This window comes from Strix uralensis, chromosome 9 (genome assembly GCF_047716275.1).
Source record: "Strix uralensis isolate ZFMK-TIS-50842 chromosome 9, bStrUra1, whole genome shotgun sequence".
Lineage (NCBI taxonomy): Eukaryota > Metazoa > Chordata > Aves > Strigiformes > Strigidae > Strix > Strix uralensis.
Window position 1 is genome coordinate 635110 of NC_133980.1, and position 18657 is coordinate 653766.

The window sequence follows — 18657 nt, forward strand, 5'->3', positions numbered from 1 at the left end:
TGAATCGGGCCTTTCAGTCATTAAACTATTCTTCAGGCATTCTGTGAAGTCTAAACTTTTGGACTTAAATTTAACCTGTCTGGACAGATGATTTACTTTGTAATGCAGGTTGAATAAGAGTTAGTATTTTTATTACGTACCCATTTTCAATATGTCTGTTTGATTCTTGGATCTCGTAGGAATCCGTCAACTGCATTCTACCAAGCGTTCCATTTCAACAAGTTACGTGAGTCAAAGACCTTCTGGGATAGGTATGAATGCTTAAGTATGGAATGCATACGTGCTGAGGTACGCATGAACAGCTTCGCTCTATGCAAGTTTCTCGGCATTTTTGTTGCACAGAACTGCTGCTTGTGTTTAGAGCTTCATATGGGGCTTCTGCAGCCTGAAGGTCAAAAAGCAGTCATGGAAGTGAAGTATCCATACTGAAACTTAAAACTAAGTCTAAAATAATGACATGACTTTTTTTTCTTCCTCCTACCATTATGTGTGTATCATGCATAATGTGTAAGCTGAAAGAGTTTAATGCTAGTCAGCTACCAGCTGACCTTCACTAAAATATTGACAGCTTCCTTTTCCAATAAAAAGGAAACTTTTTGGCATTTGGCTATTGAGCCCTGTATCAGAAAACAAGTTGTGAAAATGTCATATTTAAACACAATTTTGGCAGAGTTAAAATCTTTTGGTCTCAAAACCAGGAAAGGAAGCTTTCTGGCTTGTTTTCATTCTGCTTAAGTAAAGCTAGATGGGGAATAAATGTGAACCGTGGCAAGATACAAGGACAAAGTAAATCTACGAAGTTAGCATTGAACTCACGGCGAGAAACTGCAGTGAAGTGCAACAGTCATATCTGTTACGGATATGACTTGTCAGAGATGCATTACTAATTCATCAGTAGCTGCGAACGGTTTCTTTCCCGCACTTTAATGATTTTGACGGGGGTTTTTTTTGTCAACATGAAGTCCTAGTGATTATGTTACTTCATGCCTTGTGATGCTCTGGCTTGTCACAATACTTCTGCTTAACAAGCTCTGTAGAATATAAATTTTGTTTAGCTATTGAAGTATTGATAACTATTTCATCATTGTACTGGCTGTATTTGACTTGAGAGGCTTTTCAACTTTCAAAGCTTAACTGAATCCTTTAAAGTTTGCTTGGCAACAATTTGTATATTGTACAACACTGATGGTTAAAAGTAATGCTAATGCATCCTGCTCTTTTTTTTTTTTTTTTTTATTGCTGAAGTGCTAGCATTAGGCTAAGTTTCAAAAGCACATCTTCCTTTCCTAGCAGAAACTTGGACAAATTTGCATTTTTGCTTTTAGCTCTGGATGATGCCACTTTCCTGTATTTATGGGACAGAGTTGGTCTTTAGGTTCCAAGGACTTCATTATTTAACTGAAACAAACTTCAGGGCTTTGAATACAAATTTGATACATAGACCAAAAGCTCACTTCAAGGTCTAGCCTTCATCTGTTTCTCTATTTTCATGTCTCAATTTGAAATAATTCTTCAGACAAGGAAGCTGATTCAAAAAAACGCTAAAATCAAGTAATTAATGATTAAGATTGAGGCTTCACAAATCTGAAGTTTACATACAATGTCTGAAGCAAGTATTGGAAGCGTGGGATATAGAAAAACATTAATTTCAGGTAGAAGAATGTTGGTGGCTTCCTTTAAAATAGTCTGGCATCTTTGCTGTTGAACACTTTGTGGTAAAAACAAGTATTTGTAAAAACACAGAACTAAATTCATCAGGATTGATGCAGGTTTTAAACTTCTAATCTGTTCAAATTCCAAAGTCTTTGACAGGGTTTAGCAGGTTTTGCATTTACACCCCAGTTATTAGATTTTCTTAAGATCACGTATGTAGTTCGTCTTTACTAGATGAGTGAAACCAAAAGCTTTCTACAATAAACTTCCAATGAAAACCTAATAGAGGGAACTTCAAGGGCATAGCCAGTAACTTTTTGTGATCTCCAGTTTGTGAAAGAAAAATCTTTCCTGTGAGAACCATAAGCTCTTCTAATTTCCTCAGAACCCCTTTTTTTATCCCTATCCCAAAATGTGGGAGTTAAAACATTGCTGCAGAACATAAGGATCTGAAGCCTGCTGGCAGTTGACTCTCTAATTACATTTTGCAGCTCCTTCAGAAGTAGTTTGTGAACCTCAGGAGCTTGAGTTAGGAGATTTTAGTGTAAACATAATAGAAAATCTTCCAATGTCATTTCAGTATGCTTTTTTCCTAACAAATATGGATTATTCTCCTATGAGCAGCCATCTCTTGGGACCATTTGAAGTCAGCAAAGCTAACCACATGCTATTGCAATAGACACTAAAAGATTGCTAAACTGCTCCAGTAAAATAAAGACTTGTTTATTTTTCACTAACACACCATGGCAGGGAAGAGCACTGGTAATAGTCAAACCATTAAATGTTAGTGAAATACTAGTTGTTACTGGCACATTTGCAGGAAGCCTGCAAGTGTTTTTCTACATAGTGTTCACAGAGGTGTTGCTACAGGCACAAGCCTCATGGGTCTGTCTTTTCAACTGGCATGGTTATGGAGAAGATGAAGGGGAATAACAGCTTCTTGGCAGATTCACATGAGTCTGGGTGTCTGCTATTCTGGGCCTGGATTGCCTTTGTGTGGTAACAGTGCCGTAGGAGCTTCAGATGGGTTTGCCTAAAGCAGCCATTGTTGGTAGACTTGAATTTAAAGCAGTAGGATTTATGTTTCCATTGCATTTTTGTGTGAATCATTAAACCTTCACAATATAAATTAACTCATAAAATGTAGATTTTTCTCTCCACATTAGCACCCGAGTAAATGTATTCTAAGTGTTGCTGGTAAACATCTTTCTTATGTAAATGTGATGAATTAGACAGCATCTCTTCATGTGATGGATTTTGCCAAATTTCCATTTCCCTATTTGGTGGCTTTCTATTAAATGAGATGTTCTTCTTGTGGACAGGAGAAAGTCACGAGTTACACATCTCACTTTTTAATTGTAACCTTATCTGGAGGTTCTTTTAGGGGTGAAGCTCTTCTGATTTGAAATTAGAAGTCTAAAACTCCATGTGAAATGTAAAAAGAATCTTAGGATGAGTCTAACATTTCACGTAACACACTGATCCAGTCAGTGTTGTGCTTAATGTGTTCCTTCGTGTTGCTTCGTTCTCATGGGAGTGGTGCACAGTGGGACTGTCCTGATGTATAGGGAAGAGTGTTTGGTTCATTAGTGTAACTCAGTCTTACCAAAACTATGAAGGAGCCACGTTTTTCTTAGATGTCGAAAATACCCCAAACCTAAAACAATTCAACTCAATGTGTTGGTTTTCCCCAGAAGTATTCTGTCTCTTACAGAGCTCATGCGTTGCTTCTAAGATCAGTTATGATGTTGTGTTGAATAACCAATCTTCAGAATTTCATGTAAAACTGAAGAAAAGTTAACTGTCATATGGAAGCAAGTACGTCTCTGACGGAGGAGCTGACTAAGGTGGAGCTTAAGTAGACTTGCAGGGAAAGCCAGGCACCTGCCGGTAATCCTGAGGCTGAGAATTCACTGCCTCAGACTTTCTCACACAGCTTTGACAAAGAACGGTGATGAAAATCTGAAAGACTTGCACAGATACTCTTTCAAGGCTGGATAATTGATTGTATTGGGAAGCTATCATTATAAAATCTCATAATTGGATGGAGGCTAATTAAACATGCCTTGACTGTTTCAAGACTATATAAGGTTTCTCTGGACAGACTAAATAGCTCAACTGGTGGTAAGACGTGAAGAGTAACTGGTTAAGCTCATAAATGAGTAACCCAGTGAGGGGAAAGGATAAATTAATGCAGTGTTTTAGTTTGTGACTTGTGAGCAAAACAGATGTGGGAGCGCCTCAAGGTACCAGACTCTTCCTTCCAGAAAGGTTGCTTGATGGTTTGGTTTAAAGCAGTAACAACGAAAGGGCTGGAAGAGCTAGGGGAGATGCTTGGTTCAGGGATGTCTGTCTGAGACTGCAGCGTGTAACGTCTTTTCCACTTTTGCCTAAAGCAAAGTAGATCTAGTGCTTTAAAGGCAGAGTTGTCTCATAGAGGCCATTGGGCAAGACTCTGCTGGCATCGGTGACCCTTTTCTAGTCTGTTCTGCAGGCAGACTTTTCCACTCTTGAAGGATTAGCAATGTTGAGCCATAGGTTTTATGTATCTAAAAGCATGAGGGGAATAGTACAGTAACTCTTGATGTGAAAATTTAAAAGAAATATCAAGAGCAAGAAAACTCATGTGTTTTGGCAGTCTTTTGGGGGGTGACTTTCTGCGAAGAAATTCCTCGGGGAAAGTAGTATGCAGATAATGAGTAGTACAGCTGAATTCAGAATATTTTTTTATTACTGACTAAAAAGCCTGAGGCTTCAAAATTGGTTTACGTCATCCAGTCAGCAGGATTTGCAGTCTCATTTCAATGTGGAACGCTATTGCCTAGTCTAGTGCTTGACAGTGCCAAGGTAGGGCTGTTTATAACCCTCATTCCGAATGCATCCAATGTTGGTATAAAATACATTATTGAGGACTGTGGAATCTCTAAAAATGAACCACTGTGTTCTTTTTATAAGCATACAGAGTGAATTAAGCTGCACATGCCTTTATTTTGATGTCTGATTCCTAGTCCTTCTACCTAGATTTCAGAGTGAATTTTGAAGTTGAGATCGTGTCTCTGAGAAGGATGGTAGTTGTACCTAAAGCCATTAATGGTGAAAACACCAGGCTGAGTTTGGTGGCGCTAGTTGAATCCACCATTGAAATAGGACTTGGTGCCTACAAATGTGAGGTGATGTTGATGGTTAAATTTTCCTCTGACCATTAACAAGTTAACATTAAGACATTAACCTTTTTTGCTGTCTTCTGATCCACTTGTCCTCTTTTTTTCCATTAATCAATTTCCCATTCTGTGAACAGTGTTGTTCAAGTTTTGGAATAGTCTGTAGTAAGTAAGCTTTCTTGAACTGCAAAATTACGCTTTACAAAGAGCACTTCTTTGGTCATTATATATTTTCAGTGAAGCTGTACACTGGTACAGGTTGTGCTAACAGGGCTACCAAACACTTTTTAACAATATTATAGGTTGTTGATGATACTGAATCATCTTTCCAATAATATCTTACCGTACTCCTGGGATACCATGTCCCCATAGGAAACGTTTTTGCAGCAATGGAGTCAGAATTACACTGAGGCTTTTAAGAACGCGCTGCGTTGTGGAAAGTGTGATTGCTGTATATTGTATAACCTATAATGAAATCAGACTTGCACTTAGATTTACCAGTTCTCTTCCCATTTTCTTAATCTGTATGTACATGATTGTCTGTGGTGGTTTAGCCCCTGCCGGGGTCTGAGACCACGCGGCCGCTGCCCCTCCCCCACAAAGGGAGTGAAATACAAAGCCCCAAGACTGAAATAAGGAAAGGTTTAATACAACAGTGCAATAGCAACACAACCAACAACAACAATAACAGTACTAGTGATAGCAGTGAACAGAGCAAAATAGCTACCAAATACAGCAGTGAGAAACACGATGTACAAAACCACGAGTGCACCGCGCTCCCGCATGGTATCTGAATAACCCGGCTAGAGCCCCCCCCACCACTGCTGGGGAAACTTAACCCTATCCTGGTTAAACCAGGACATTGTCTAAGACACTTCTGTCACCTTGCAAGACATTTGAAACAAAATGACAATGCCGTTCTTGAGTTGTAGACAGAGGAGAAATATGCCTAAAGTACAGCATAAAGAATTCCGGGGTGCAAGCTTTAGGTTTTTGATACAACACTTTGTTCCAAACACTGCACACCTGATTGTGAGTGAGCTATAGCTAAGCAGTGTTACTAGCAAAGTCTAGTTTTCCCCTCAGTCTTTAAAAGTAAAATGTGAAAAAATTATGTTTAAACCACTAGGATTTTTTTAAACAATCAAAAATGAGGATTTCTCAGACTAAATAAGGTTTTGTCTATCTGGTGTGTAAGGTAGAAAAATTATGGTTTTAGCATCCGTCTGGAAATGACAAACTGTACTTGGTAATCTTTGTCATTTTTGCTGACTATAAATCTTGCCTTGTGCTTGATGGGCTTCGGAGTGATGTTGGCATACCAGTATAACCTTTCTGGTCAGAGCCTTCACCTACCTGGCCTTGACTTGGAGGCCCAAGTCAAACTGAATTGTTTTCTTAAATTAGAGTGTGCATGCATGGGAGCTGGTTGGCTGCAAGCGCTCAGTTTGAGGGGAGGGCGGGCAGTTTGCAGTTACATAAAAATTATGTGCCTAATGCATCCCTTGAACTGCCCTGTGTTACTTGATGTGGATTTGTGTTTATGTATTACAGCTTTGACAGCCATTGGCAGACTTCAGTAGTTCCTGGAGCAATTGACTTTGTCTAAAAGCATGGTATACTAGTTGGTCTTTTTTTTTTTCATAAGAGCTAAATAGTGTCTTTCTAACTCAGGGATTTGCTAGTTGAGACACTGGCTGTACAATGGATGGTGCACTTGCAGAATGTATCAAACTCCTTCCAGCTTGATGGATTCTTATGAGATCCAAAAAGACTTACTTAACAGATTCTTATCTTTTTTTTCCTGGCCTTTTCATAAGGACTGGATTGTATGTATGAATTTCATTCTGCAGTCATGGGATAAAATATATTAATGCAAACTGAGATTTGATATCAACAGCCAAGGATTTGAGAAAAATAGAAAATCTTAAGATTTGCCAGCATATTTGGACTGTACCAAGAACAGGTGGTAGCCGAGCTATTTACTGAGAGGAGCGCTGTAAAGTGAATAAAGAAGAGAATCATATGGGAATTGTGCTAGCATAAAATGTAGTTCTCATATGCTTTTAGAAAGCAAAATATTAGCATCAGGATAAAGCCGCATCTGACTAACTGAAGGCTGCTCTGTCAGCACGGACCTTCTCCTGGGGCGGGCGGGCAGTGGTCTGCGTGGTGCCGGGCGGATGGGCACCGGGATTTGTGCAGGGAGCAGCTCAGGAATCTGGGCTTGGTACTTCGATAATAGCTCAAGCTGCTCTGGGGATACGGGCAACACGACTGTTAAAATGAATAAAAGTAGTGTATTGAGTACTTAGGGCTTTCAGCACTATTAGTATCACTTCAAGTGTAAAATAGGGGTGGGAGAGCAGTAGTTTCGCTGCTGCATTCCAATTGTGCTTGTGGGGAGGGACAGTTCTTACACCCCCATTGTGAACGCTGCACTCCTGTAAAAGGCAGGTGAGAATTTGGAGCATGAGGCACAGCACGGGCAAGGCACTGCAGCAGCGTGCCGTGCCGGTACAGGTGTTCGGTGAGGAAGGGGAAGGCTGCTGGTCCCCCACTTGAGAGGCTTTTTCGTGGAACCGATCAAATGCCTTCACTTGGAGTGGTGTAGTGGACTTTATTTTTTACGTAGTCACATTGCAAAATAGCTGAAACAGGAATAGAAGAACAAAGTCCCAATCTCAAATTTAACTGCAAAAGCACTGACGAAAGGTGTATAATTACACTGTAGAGATGCAGAAGCAGATCCCACTACGAAGTGTGGTGTTTGCTTTATTCTCCTCCTTATCTCTTCAGAGCTGCCTCACCTGATGTCTAGAGTGGTGTTCATGAAAGGCTGTGTCAGGGACATGGAGCAGTCTGGGGGATTTCAGTGACTCTTGAACACAGACATTTTTGACAGTTTCAGATAGATCTGAAACATGTTAATCCAAAATGGGAAAGAATACTTAACCTTGTAATGAATTATAAATACTTTTTGTTCTGAGGAGGTTTACCACAAATATGGCTTGAAAGAGGCTTGGAAGACAGTAAGACACTGGAACAATTTTCTTTTGAAATGGGTGTTTAGCGCTTTTGTTTTAGGTTACAAGCTTTGTTCCGTTTAGAAATAGAGGTTGTTATTCCCTCAGTCTGAAAAGCTGATTCCCTCTGCTTGTAAGTGCTTGGTGCTAGGTACTGACAATTCTTGTGAGACTTGTTGAAATGGATTTCTCTAAACAGTGTCATACTTTCTCAGTAGTTGAGCTTTGACGTGTGTAACTAATACTGCTGAGCGTATTGCCAGTACTAATTTTAAAAAAACCTTAATTGTTTTTTTCCTAACACTTGGGTTCAGTGAATGTTTCATATTTTCCGAGAGGTGACTTTCCCAGCATGACTGCAAACCTTGCGTTTTTCCCCTACGTTAACTTTTTTAAACGTAGCTGCACACTGCTGATAGCAGCTTCCATCTCTGGGGGAGCGTTATCAGTAGTTATCACTGGCGGGCCTGGTAAATAGCCCAGGAGTGGCTGTCCTGTGCCAGACCCGGAGGTGTGGAGTGAAATTGGATTGCTGAGACCTAGAACAGAGGGCTGCTGTGGGGAGCAGGGGACGGGCAGAGCCTGGCTGGATGCAGCACTCGGTTCCTCCACGGGAGTCGGCAGTGCGGGCTGCCCTGTCTGAGCTCCCGGGGAGAGCCCCAGCTCCTCTCCAAACAGGGCGATGGAACGGGGACACCCCCAGCCCTGCCTCACCCCGATTCTGACTCCAGAGAGTTAGGAGTGAGCAACTGGCTTGTGTTCCTGTATTGTGACTTGAAAACAGACCAAAAATATTAAGACCTGGGATTTAAAGACATAGTTCAACGTCTTGTTTCACACAGTAGATCTACATTCTGATAGTGATGACTGAGATGTTCTGTTGGACTGATGTGCACTGGTATGTCTCTGGAACGAGAGTGACCCTCACTGTAACCAGCCAGCTGCAGTGCATTTCTTGGGCGTTAAACATGATCCAGTGAGAATTCACTGAAACTGAGGAAGCACAGTCATGGAGTTCAGGGCTTTGGTTGCACCTCACTCTTCTGTTGCCAGCTGCCACTCCGTTGTGAATACGCTGCTGATCCAGGAACTTTTTAACTAGAAAGTAGTCTTCAAATAAAGCCAGAGAACAAATATTACAGTTTTTTTTCTTCCCTGCTTTATAAAAGCAGTTTAGCAGAAATAAAACCAGGGGTAAAGACCTCATGAATATCCCATGAATCCCTGTTTTCCACAGTGAAAAAAGCTGAAAAAATGAGGCAAGGAATCAAAGCAGTTACTGTTCATTCTAATGCATTTTTCCGGTTAAGAGTGTCATAAGCATAGTCTGAGGAATTACAAACTGAAGGAGCAGTGTCTTTTAAGAGCCCTAACTGCATGGGGCAATACTGCAGGGAGAACAAAACCCCCATGATTGTGTCCTGAATTCTTGAATCTGAAGCTTTAGCCTCTCACTGCAAGCATGTTTTAGGAGTCCTGCGGGTGCCAGGGGTGCACAGTTTTAATCAAATGATACAGTAATGCTCACAAAGTTTTCTCCTTATATTTACAGTTCTTCTGGTACAAGTGTTGTTGCCATTGACAACAAAATAGAACAGGCAATGGTAAGTAAAAAATAAGTTGATACTTCTACTAGGATTAGTGGTTCATCATTGAGCATAAGTTTTCAGCTCTATTGTGTTTCTGTGAGTCTGTAACATCCCTTCAGCTGGCTCAGACTGAGACTGTCATTTGAAAAAAGGGTTTTCTGTATCAACTATGGGATGACCACAAACCAGGATTGCCTTTACTGTTGGCCCAGAAGTGTTCTTAAAGGAATCTTCCTACAAATTTCTGTGAACAAGCTGATTGAACTTAAAGGCGTGCTGAAAATAAATAGCACATTTAAATCTTTCTTTAGCGAAGTTCATTACTAGTTTTTCTTAATTGGCACTTATGCTGTGCCATCCTTGACATTTTGTTCAGCTTCAGTCGTGTCTGTTTGATTTTTGCTTCTGCTGATTTAGAGGCTTGCTTATTTCTTGGTTCTCGTACACCTCAGTGCTTGGGATGGTGTAACGCAGACTCCTGCTTCTGTGTCAAAGCTTCAGAGCTGATACTCTCGTTCTGGGTAGCTGGGACGTAATTCTAGTCCTTGACTTCAGTGTAACCGAGGTGACTAGAACTTAATGCTGGAAACAAAGCTTTGGATGTAAGGGCCACTTCACAGTGAAGCAAAGAGCTAGGTTATTTGCTCTTGAAGGCTGATTTGTTCATACATTTTTAGTGATGAGTGCTTTAGTTTTCCAGGCTTACCGCTTGCTTCAGTGAAAGCAGTAGAATAGTAAATCCTGGGGCTGGAGTGGAATGAAACTGTTCTTTCACTTTGTGCTAACTGTTAACTTGTTGTCCACAGGATCTAGTGAAAAGCCATTTGATGTATGCAGTAAGAGAAGAAGTGGAAGTCCTGAAGGAACAAATAAAAGAATTAGTTGAAAGAAACTCTTTACTTGAACGAGAAAACGCACTGTTAAAATCTCTTTCAAACAATGATCAGTTATCCCAACTTTCAACCCAACAGGCCAATCCTAGTAGCACTTCACAAGCGCAAGCAGTGATAGCACAGCCTCCGCAGCCAATGCAACCTCCACAGCAGCCGAATGTCTCCTCAGCGTAAAGCTTCCCTGCCTCCTCTGAAAATAAAAACCTGAGAGCAGTCTGTCCTTGTGTGCCACTGATGTTCTTTCCACTTTATATGAGAGCGAGTAGCCATGCTTCTGTTGTGTGTTTGGCCTTTTCAGTATTAGACAATCATTCTCTAGGCACTGTCCCTCACTGGTGTGTCACGAAGTGCAGCTGGTGTCCGTAAGCCATCGGGGCACAAGGGAAGGCGTGGAAGGAGTTACGAACGCAAAGAACCCATGTGCTTGGTGTGCAGGCGTTGAGGTCTTTCAGAGCTTTGGTGGCTCCCCAAGGTTTCCATTTCCCGTGGATTTCTTTGAGCCTTGCTGTCTGATAAGAAGTAACAATTCATCTTGAGAGCCACTGTTCTTTCAATATAAGTAACATTTGCCTACATTAGTTTCATTTATTTGTTTTATTTATTACAGGGCTGCTATTTTCATAATGTACATGAACAATGTCACAGAACTTTTTTAATTTTTTTTAATAAATGTATGTATCAGTAAAATGATAGATGGGATTGCGTTTTAATAGATAAAATGTTTAGGCAATAATTGAACAAAAGAATCCTGGCATATTTCTAACACTAATGGCAATTTACCTTTGGTATTTATTTACGGTAGTAAAGATCCAGCTTGAATGTAAATTTTGTATAGAGTGTAAGTATGAAGACCATAGTGCATCTGTACAGGTAGTCACCAGTTATTGTGATATAATAAATAATTGATGGGCTATTTTGATGAAGAAAACTTCGCTCATTTCTGTTTCTACTTTCTAATAGAGAGAAATTGCCATGATTCCTCTGCTTTTTGACATTTCGTATAATTTTTTTTTTTTGGGTGGGAATAAAAAGCTGTGAAATTGTTCAACCTACTTTGTAACCAAAGAAGCAAAGCTGTGTAATTGAGTTTTTTTATTTTATAATGCACATTCTTTATGTATTTTTATTTAGTGTTTTCTCATTCACAACTTTCTTTGCTGTCTAGCATGATCTGCATGACCTATAATCTTTGAACCACTTTCGTACCTCATGTTTTTATCCAGCACTCTTATTGTAATATGTAAGTCTGTGAACAATGTCAAATAAAAAAGAAAGAACAGCTGGTGTTGGTGGAGCTGAGCTAGTGTGCTACGCACTAGTTGTTTAAAAAAAATAAATGAAGTGAGCCATCTTTTGTTCATTTAAAATGGTGTTTTGAATTTCGTATGCAGAAAACATTTTGTTACATTGCAGATTTTAATGTATTTAATAAATGCAACATGCAGATTAAGTGCAGTGTATACTGAGTATTTAAATTAAAAATGTACGTTTCATAAATACAGTTTCAAGAGAGACCATCATTTGTGTAAACTAACACAGTGTGTCAAATTGATGTGTATATATATTTTAACACATTTTCTGAAATTAAACTGCAGTTTTGTTGAATGTTTTTTTGGCAGTAGATGTTGTTACAGTGTAACTAAATTCAGTGGCACTTTTTTTCTTAACAAAATGGAGAAAGGTAACTTTGGTGAGCCAGTAATAGAATAATCCCAAAGCTGTGCCTGCTTCTTGTGCAACAGACTTCTTTCTTTTGTTTTAGGAAAAGCATAATTCTGATGCTGTCAGTGACCCCAGTGGTTTTGGTTTTGCACTGATACATATAAATTAACATCTGGCTGTGTGCTGGGGTGCTGAAACAGTGTGGGATCTCGGTGTGTTAAAACCATAAGCTCACACTTTTGAGAAACGCCTGCAAGAGCGAACGGCGTGGCGTGGCCTCATGGGCGGGCGCAGCTCCACCGCCATCCCTGGGTGCTGCCGCCTGGTCCTCTCCTGAGCTGCTACCCCTTTTGTCAGGTTGTCTGAAGGTGTTTGCTTCCAGATCTTCTCCTGTATTTGTCTAACTGGTCAGCTTTATGTGTTAGGTAAAACAAAACAAAAGAAGCCACTCCGGAGGCTGCAAGTTTTGGTATCTTCAGATCTCAAGGGAGCATCCTTGTCTCGTGTTCCAGGGACTCGCAGCATCAGACCTTCCTGGTAAGTGTCAGTTCACAGCAGAGGTCAAAAAAGCCGTGTGTGTGTATTAAAAAGTACTCACTGAAGTAGCATATTAAAATCTGCTGTGTCAGATTGGTGTTCTTGGCCTGCTATAATAAGCACGTCTATATTGCTGTAAATCCTTTAGTGAAATGAACTTTGCTTGCAAATTAGAAAACAAAACATTTCTGTAGCTGAGTGGTGTCCCTCCAGTGTGCTCAGTAGCTCATGCCATCTGTACGGTAAGGGTGGAGCTGGTAAAGTAAGTCAAAAGGACCAATTGGGGGATTTCTGGGACAGAAGTCCTTCAGATAAATAGTTGATTAAAACTTTTATGGGGGGAACTCTGTAACTGTCAACTTGTTCTTAAGGAGTGAAATAGAAAGGAGGCATTTGAAACGTGGCCAAGTTAATGTCCTGCCGAGGGTGGAGGCAGAGAAGCTGAGAAGCCGGTACATGGAGCTGTGTCAGTGCGTTCCGCTCCCTCCCGCGTAACGCTTGTGACCTCTTTGTCTGGGGCTGCCTGTGTGAGCTCAGCCACGCTGCGACAGACCCGCTTGCACACAGGTGTTCTGGAAAGGTGTTTTCTCCGAAAGAAAAAAGCATTTAGTAAATCTGCTGAAAATGGGAGGAAACGGAGACTAAACTGATCCTGTTAGAGATGCTTTATTTGCTTTGCTCCACTCCTGTTGGGTCTGGTTCTTGGTTTTAGTTTTCTCCTAGCAGCAAGTTGTATTCAGCTGTAAATGCCAGCTCAGCTTGCTGTGCGAGAACACTATAAAATGGCAGGAAAGGGTCTTTGAATTGCTGCTGTCTCTTCCTGAGAGGCAGCCTGAGGCTGCTGCCTGGGGAGAGGAGGGAATAGCAGTTCCTCCACGTGTGAAGATCATCTTGATGTTATTAAATGTTTGGTTTTGGAGAGGGGGAAGAAAAGCTTGTTGACAAACGATGGCGTTACTGTTGGGCTGCGTTGGCTGCTGCGCTGCTTTGTGCACGCAGTGCCTGTCAGCTCCCCGCTGCTGCAAAGCCTTTCTTTGTTGTCCTCCCGTGTGACGGCACCGGCGATGGCAGTCAGCCGCCGTCAGTGCTCTCAGTGCGTGAGGCTGGGCGACGGAGAGACCGGCTCACCCCACGCCCGGGGGTCTGCGGCGGCGCGGGCAGCCCTGCCCGCTGCTCCCCGCTGCTCCGCTGTGGCTGAGGGCTCCCAGGTGCTCTCCTGGGGAAATGACTGCGCCGAAGGAGCTGTGCGTGGAAGCAGCCTCTCCAGATGTGATGCTGTCCTCTGTGGGAGTGGTGCTGTTGCGTATTCCTGTAATATGTGTCTTTGAAATTATTTCATAGCGTTAGCGTAACAAATAGAGACGTAATTGAGCTCCCGGACTGGCTGTGCTTTGCGGCGGGGCTGACCCTTTGGCTGAGAGCACGCGTGGCGCAGGTGGGAGGGAGGCCGCAACCCTCGTGCCTGCGGTGGAAGGCGCGCTGGAGCAGGAAGGTCTCACAGAGATGGTGCTTGGCTTTGTGGTGGCTCTGAACCAGCCCCTGCACCTCAGAGAGGATGTGACAGAACATGCGGGGAAAGGCTACAAAAACCATGGAGGAAATGCTTGATGAGAGCTGAGAAGGCTGTGACTGGCTTGAAGGGGGGAAGGCTGACACAAGCAGCTCAGTGTCTAGAGAAGGTGAGGGGTGAGGTGAGCACAGAACTGTTGTTCGCCAGTTGTTTGTGTTTCTTCATGTAGCAGAAAGTGAACTTTGGAGCTGGTGTGGAGGCAGGTGGGATGTTCTGGAAGGGGTTAGGCAAGTTCTTGGGCTTCAGGTTGACGAGAAGAGATGTACCTTCTCACCACTCCTACACCACTTCTGGATGTGAGGAGGAGGGGAATAAACTGTAAAGGGTGGCTAAACTTGCCTGTCCTCCTTCGTAGCATCTCCTGCTGCTGCTTGAGACAGAGCGCTGGGCTAGTTGGGACCTGTCTTCTCTGAAAGTGAACTTTGCTCTTCAACAACAAATTCACAACGTTTTGTGGTCTGAGGTAAGATTTGAGTCAAGCAACAGTCTAGCAAATCAGCCCCCTCCAATTTTCATTTGAGCAAGTTTCATTGTGTGTCTATTAACATCCCCCAGAAAGGCAAGTCACTGAGGTGTGGGAGGTGACAATTCCGAGTCCCAGTAGGCAGTTCCTGTGGTATTTTTTTCCTCCCATGAGCATGCAAGGGCACTTACTTCTGCTCGTGCCATGTGATATGCTGCTTTTGTGATTAACAAGTGTTTTCTCTTTGTGGACAGTCTGTGCTCATGTTAAAGGACTGTGGGTTTTCCCTTTCCTTTCTGAAGAGCGCTGGAGAAGTCCCAGGTCCTCTGTCCTTCCACAGCACGCAGGCCGGCTCTTCCTTCCCCAGGTACCCACTGCGGGGCTGTGCGGGGGGTGGTGGTGACGCCACGTCTCCTCTCGTTCCCCCGTTGGGGCCAGCCTGGAGCAGGGACCCCGACCCTCCCTGCGGACGGGCTGTGCGTGTCTTCCACGGGTACTGCTGTGGGGCAGCCGGCCCGGCCCAAGAGCCCTTTCTTTGTACCGATCCTGTGCCAGCGGCAGGGATGAGTTAACATCTCGGTTTCACCGGGGCTGCCACGGGGTTGCTCACCCCCAAACCCCCCAGAGTGATGGGGGGTGTGCGCAGGGCTCTGCTCGGCCGGGGGTGGAAGCGAACGGGACAAAACGTGAAGCGAACCTGCTGCTTTCTCGGCATTGGGTCTTAAATAGGAAAAAGTTCCTCCCTGGAGGCGCGACCAAGGGGTCGGGGCCCAGCGGCTGCTCCCGGGGCCGGCGGCGCCCGGCCCGGCGGGTGAACTCCCGGCTCTGCGCGGGCGGGCGGAGCCGGAGCGGCCGCTGCCCGGGAAGGGACGAGGCGCCGGTGCCGGGGCCCGCTCCCGGCAGCAGCCGCGGCCTGCGAGGGGCCCAGATCGGGCAGCTCCGCGCAGGGCCCCGGGCCCGCAGGCGCTGCTGTGGCGCGGAGCCGCCCGGCCATGGCGGCCGCCGGCCACGGGTCGGCGCAGCGGGACGGCGGGGAAGGCGGAGGCGGGGGGAGGACGGGCCCGCGGCCTCCCTCGGCCTGGGCCTGGGCCTGGGCCTGCGCCCCGCCGCCTCCCTCGGCCTGGGCCCCGCGGGGCCGCCGCCGGCCGAAGGCGAGGCCCTGTGGGAGGCCGGGCCGGCTGCCCCGGGCGCTTCTCTGCGGAGCTGCGGGTCCCGCGGCCTCCCCTGTCCCCGCCGCCGGCTCCCCGGGCCCCGCACTGAGCCCGGCCTGGCCCCTCCGGCCCGGCAGAGCCTCCGCTGCGCTGCAGGGGGTGCCCACCCCGGATCCGGACCTCCTCCCTGCAGCCGGTGTTAGCGGTCGGTTTAGGCTGCCCAAGGAACAGCCTTTAGGCGTCCGAGTAATAATTGTTGTGAAAGGGGGAATTATTCCCTTCCTGTAAGTGACCCGATACCCTCACGGCTGTTTTAAGGCGCCGTGGGACATCAGCCGCGCTGTGGCCCACACGCTCGGAGCTGAGGGGATACACGTGGTCGCTGCGGCTCACACGACCAGTTTGACCACTGGACGTTTTTCACGTTGGCAATGGGTCGATCGTTTCTGGGTTTGTGCCGCACTGAGGCAAAGGGAAGCTCGCCGCACGGTCCCAGCAGTGCCGCGATGTGGTACTGGGGGGCTGTCAAACGTCAGAGACGCGGCTGCGGTCACTGCACCGGCTGCAGCCGCAGGTCGAGTCCTGCAGCACCAGCGAGCTGGGCGAGGCCCGGCAGGAGAGGGGCCGTTTGCCTTGTGAGGCAAAACATGCACTGAGCCCAGGGTGTGTTACCGAAGGGCAGCCTTGCAGCCGGTCTTGAGAAGGCTTCACAGCAAGAAAAAAAAGATTTGAGGTGAAAGTGAGTTGCACGTGGTTAATAGATCACCTCAAGGAGACGGTGGGTTCAGTGCTCTGAGGGACCGGACCGTTTCCGTGAGGTGGGGTGCTGCCGGGACAGCGCACTGCTGCAGGCCCTGTGTCGGAACAGAGGCTCCGTCAGTTCCTGCAGATGAGAAGCTGTGGCCTCCTGGGAGGGGAAATAAACCTGGGTAGTGCTCTCTGAGGTTTTTGAAAAGAAACGAACCTGCTGCTTTGCAGCATTTGTACTTCAGAGCCGCAGAGTCGGGGTGCCCGCAGGCTGCCCCGGGCCCTCTGCCCAGTTGCGTGGTGACTGTCTCCGAGGATGGAGACTCCACCATTCCCCTCAGCAACCTCTTCCAGGGCCTGATCACCCTCACAGTAAAGGAAGTTTTTTCCCTATGTTTAAATGGAATTTCTCGTATTTCAGTGTGTGCCCATTGCTGCTTGTCCTGTCACTTGTCAGATCCCCCTGCGCCTCCTCTCCTCCAGGCTCTCTCAGCCCCCGCAGTACATCAGATCGACTTTGCAGCCCTGTGCTGGGCTCCCGTGCGATGCTCCTTCCAAGCCCAGGCCCTTCCCTGCAGAGCTGCTTCCACCAGGGACTGGCCTGTGGTGGGATTCCATGCCCGGCGGGTCAGCCGGGGCTCGGCCCTCACCGCCCCCTTACCCAGCCCCTACTTCACCAGCTGGTCTCAAGGGCTGGCAGGAGGCCGTGCCAGAAGCCCTGCCAAAGGGAGAGAAGCAGGCTCTCCTGCTGCCCTGTCCTCCACCGAGCTAGTCCTCTCCTTGCAGGAGGCTAGCGGCTTAATTGAGCCCTTTTTCCCGTTCATAAATCCATGGCTGCTCCCGATCATCTTCTTGTCCTCCATGTACCTGGTAGGGGTTTCCAGGAGGCTTTATCCATCACCTCGGGGTGATGAGGTGAGGCGGACCAGCCTGCAGTTCCCCAGATCCTCCTCCTCGACCTTTGGGCAGACAGCCATGGCATTTGCCTTCTTCCAGTCCTCTGGAATCTGGAATCCCACGACTTGTGTATGCCCAGTTTGTTCAGATGTTTCCTAACCTGAGCCTCCTCCACCGATGGCTCATCTTCCTCGCTACGCAGCCACCACAGAGCATCCGCCACTCATGGGAGCCTAGAAACAAAGCAGGGGGTTATTCTCTTTTTTTTTGTCTTTTCAAGTTGTGCCGTGTCACACCCAGTTGGATCTTTTTAAGCACGTAGTCTACTGGTCAAAGGAAATTCTGCAGTAGTTTCACATGCTCAAATCAATTTGCTTTTCCAGTGTGATGCAAGGTTGTAAAATAAAGACCCGTTGCCCGGAAGGAATAACCTGTACTGTCAGCATCCCTCAGCTGCCACCTTAGAACGCGCACAGCTCGAGGCAGTTTCCAAAGACAAACTGCCTGCCCCAATGGCCCACCGGTAAACGACTGAGCTGCCCTTCACTGCCCTGGCTGCTGGGGCAGAGTCCCCTGTGGCAAGGACTTCGGGAACAGGCCTGGAAGCAGAGACCCCCCCCCCAGGGCTTTGGCCGCTCGTCATGGCGCAGCTCCTACAGTGCTTTGCCATACCCCTCTGCTAACTGCCTTTTGCGGATAATTTAATAGTTCAATATCACATCACCTGCAGAACCACCTCGCTCTTGCTGTGTCAGCTCATCACAAAAGCAGCTGTGAGCTCCAGATCCTTCCCATCCCTTCTGCAACTGCCTGGTCTTGGTTGTAACCCCTCTGTCACCGCTTTTCAATGTAGAGCACCCCCAGAACACTTTGGTTTCAACCCAATAGCGCTTTCCAAGTGGCACGATATGCCAAAGGGCAGTTATCTGACGGGGCCATCGCTGGCCCCTGGTCTGCCAGACACGGATTGCTGTTCATGCTGCAATTACAGCAAAAGCAGCCGCTGTGCGTCCCTTTATTTACATGTGACTAACAATGTGCTTCTGTTCTTCTGAATGCAGCAGTGCTCGCGGTGGAAAAGCACACAGGGCTGCTGCACAGGCAAAGCACTGCAAACGTCAGCGCATCCTGTATTTGCACCAAAGCAAGTCTTCTACAAATCTGTTCTTCAAAGCTCAGTAAAATGACACCTTGAACGCTTGGGTCACCACAGCTGCTCGCGAGGCTGCGTAAGCGCCGGCATCGTTGTGCTGTGCAAGTGAACGGCCCCTGGAGGAGCAGGAACTGGTCAGGCCTCTGCTGCATCCC

At 45.9% G+C, this 18657-nt stretch overlaps 1 protein-coding gene across 10 annotated transcripts in view; it reads left to right on the forward strand.

The window, feature by feature from the left end:
- The window catches only part of TSC22D2 (TSC22 domain family member 2), a 30636-nt gene extending 18817 nt beyond the window's left edge, over positions 1-11819 (forward strand). Inside the window, exons 3-5 of one of the 10 annotated variants that reach the window (XR_012630087.1) lie at positions 180-288; positions 9393-9444; positions 10236-10322. Coding sequence is in view for 5 of the 10 variants with exons in the window: in XM_074878312.1 (XP_074734413.1) it covers positions 180-251; positions 9393-9444; positions 10236-10496 (385 nt within the window). In the remaining 5 variants the exon portion in view is untranslated. Of the gene's footprint in view, positions 1-179; positions 289-9392; positions 9445-10235 lie in introns of those variants that run through there. The other 9 variants (XM_074878315.1, XM_074878312.1, XM_074878317.1 and 6 more) reach the window with 9 other exon arrangements.
- The last annotated feature ends 6838 nt before the right edge of the window (positions 11820-18657 follow it).